Here is a 1,190-nt window from a genome sequence, read left to right on the forward strand (position 1 = left end):
GAGGTGTTACAGGAAACGCCTGATGTTTATTATGGGATGGTGAGAGTGGAGCTGTGAGATTAGCGACAGGCTCCGGATTAAAGATGCCGGGAGACGAATTAAACTGAGATGATAAAACGACCAGAAGAGCTAATTACAGGGGAGCGGATGCAGCTGGGAGCAGATCGGTGCTTAACCCCAAACAGAGGAAAAAACCTGAACTGTGAGCAGAAATATGAAGGAAGCTAACAGCAGCGGACTTTACTGGAGCACTGACTGACCCGGTTCTGACCCGGTTCTGTTTGGAGTCGGACCAGGAGTGGTGGAGTTGGGCTGTGATGCGTTCACTGACTCAGACTTCTTTCATCAATTCATTATTATCGTCCAGATTCTTCTTCTGCTGCAGAATTATGGCGCATGTCTCACGTTGGTGACGGATAAAACGGACATGAGCGTTCAGACGCTCCGAAAACGATCCGGGAACGTTTAGGGATGGGAGTGGAGAGATTGGATGTGTGGGACGACAACGGCAGAAGTGCAATGAAGAAGTCTGATATCGATCATAATTTCCTGCCATGTGAACGCAGCTTTTCTCTCTCTCTCCACATGTTCGTCTCATGTGCAGCTTCTCCACATGAAGAGTAACAAATATCTGACGGTGAACAAACGTCTGCCGGCGCTGCTGGAGAAGAACGCCATGCGCGTCACGCTGGACGGGACGGGGAACGAGGGGTCCTGGCTCTTCATCCAACCGTTCTGGAAACTCCGGGCCAACGGAGACAACGTAACAAAAAACATGACCTCTACTTGACCTTTACATGACCTCCACATGTCCTTTACATGACCTTTACATGACCTCCACATGACCTTTACAGGACCTTTACATGACCTCTACGTGACCTTTACATGACCTCTACATGACCTCTACGTGGCCTCCACATGACCTTGACATGACCTCTATGTGACCTTTACCTGACCTCCACGTGGCCTCTACATGACCTCCATGGGACCTTTACATGACCTCAACATGACCTCTACGTGACCTTTACATGGCCGCTACGTGACCTTTACATGACCTCTACATGACCTTTACATGACCTCTACGTGGCCTCCACATGACCTTTACATGACCTCTACGTGACCTTTACATGACCTCTACGTGACCTTTACATGACCTCTACGTGGCCTCCACATGACCTTTACATGACCTC

The 1,190-nt window shown here is 49.4% G+C and overlaps 1 protein-coding gene across 1 annotated transcript in view; it reads left to right on the top strand.

Moving 5' to 3' along the window:
- The window catches only part of itpr3 (inositol 1,4,5-trisphosphate receptor, type 3), a 71,313-nt gene that overhangs the window by 25,830 nt on the left and 44,293 nt on the right, over nt 1-1,190 (top strand). Inside the window, exon 5 of the mRNA XM_017305661.1 lies at nt 605-763. Coding sequence (XP_017161150.1) covers nt 605-763 — 159 coding nt within the window. The remainder of the gene's footprint in view (nt 1-604; nt 764-1,190) is intronic.

Source organism: Poecilia reticulata, linkage group LG7, assembly GCF_000633615.1.
Source record: "Poecilia reticulata strain Guanapo linkage group LG7, Guppy_female_1.0+MT, whole genome shotgun sequence".
Classification (NCBI taxonomy): domain Eukaryota; kingdom Metazoa; phylum Chordata; class Actinopteri; order Cyprinodontiformes; family Poeciliidae; genus Poecilia; species Poecilia reticulata.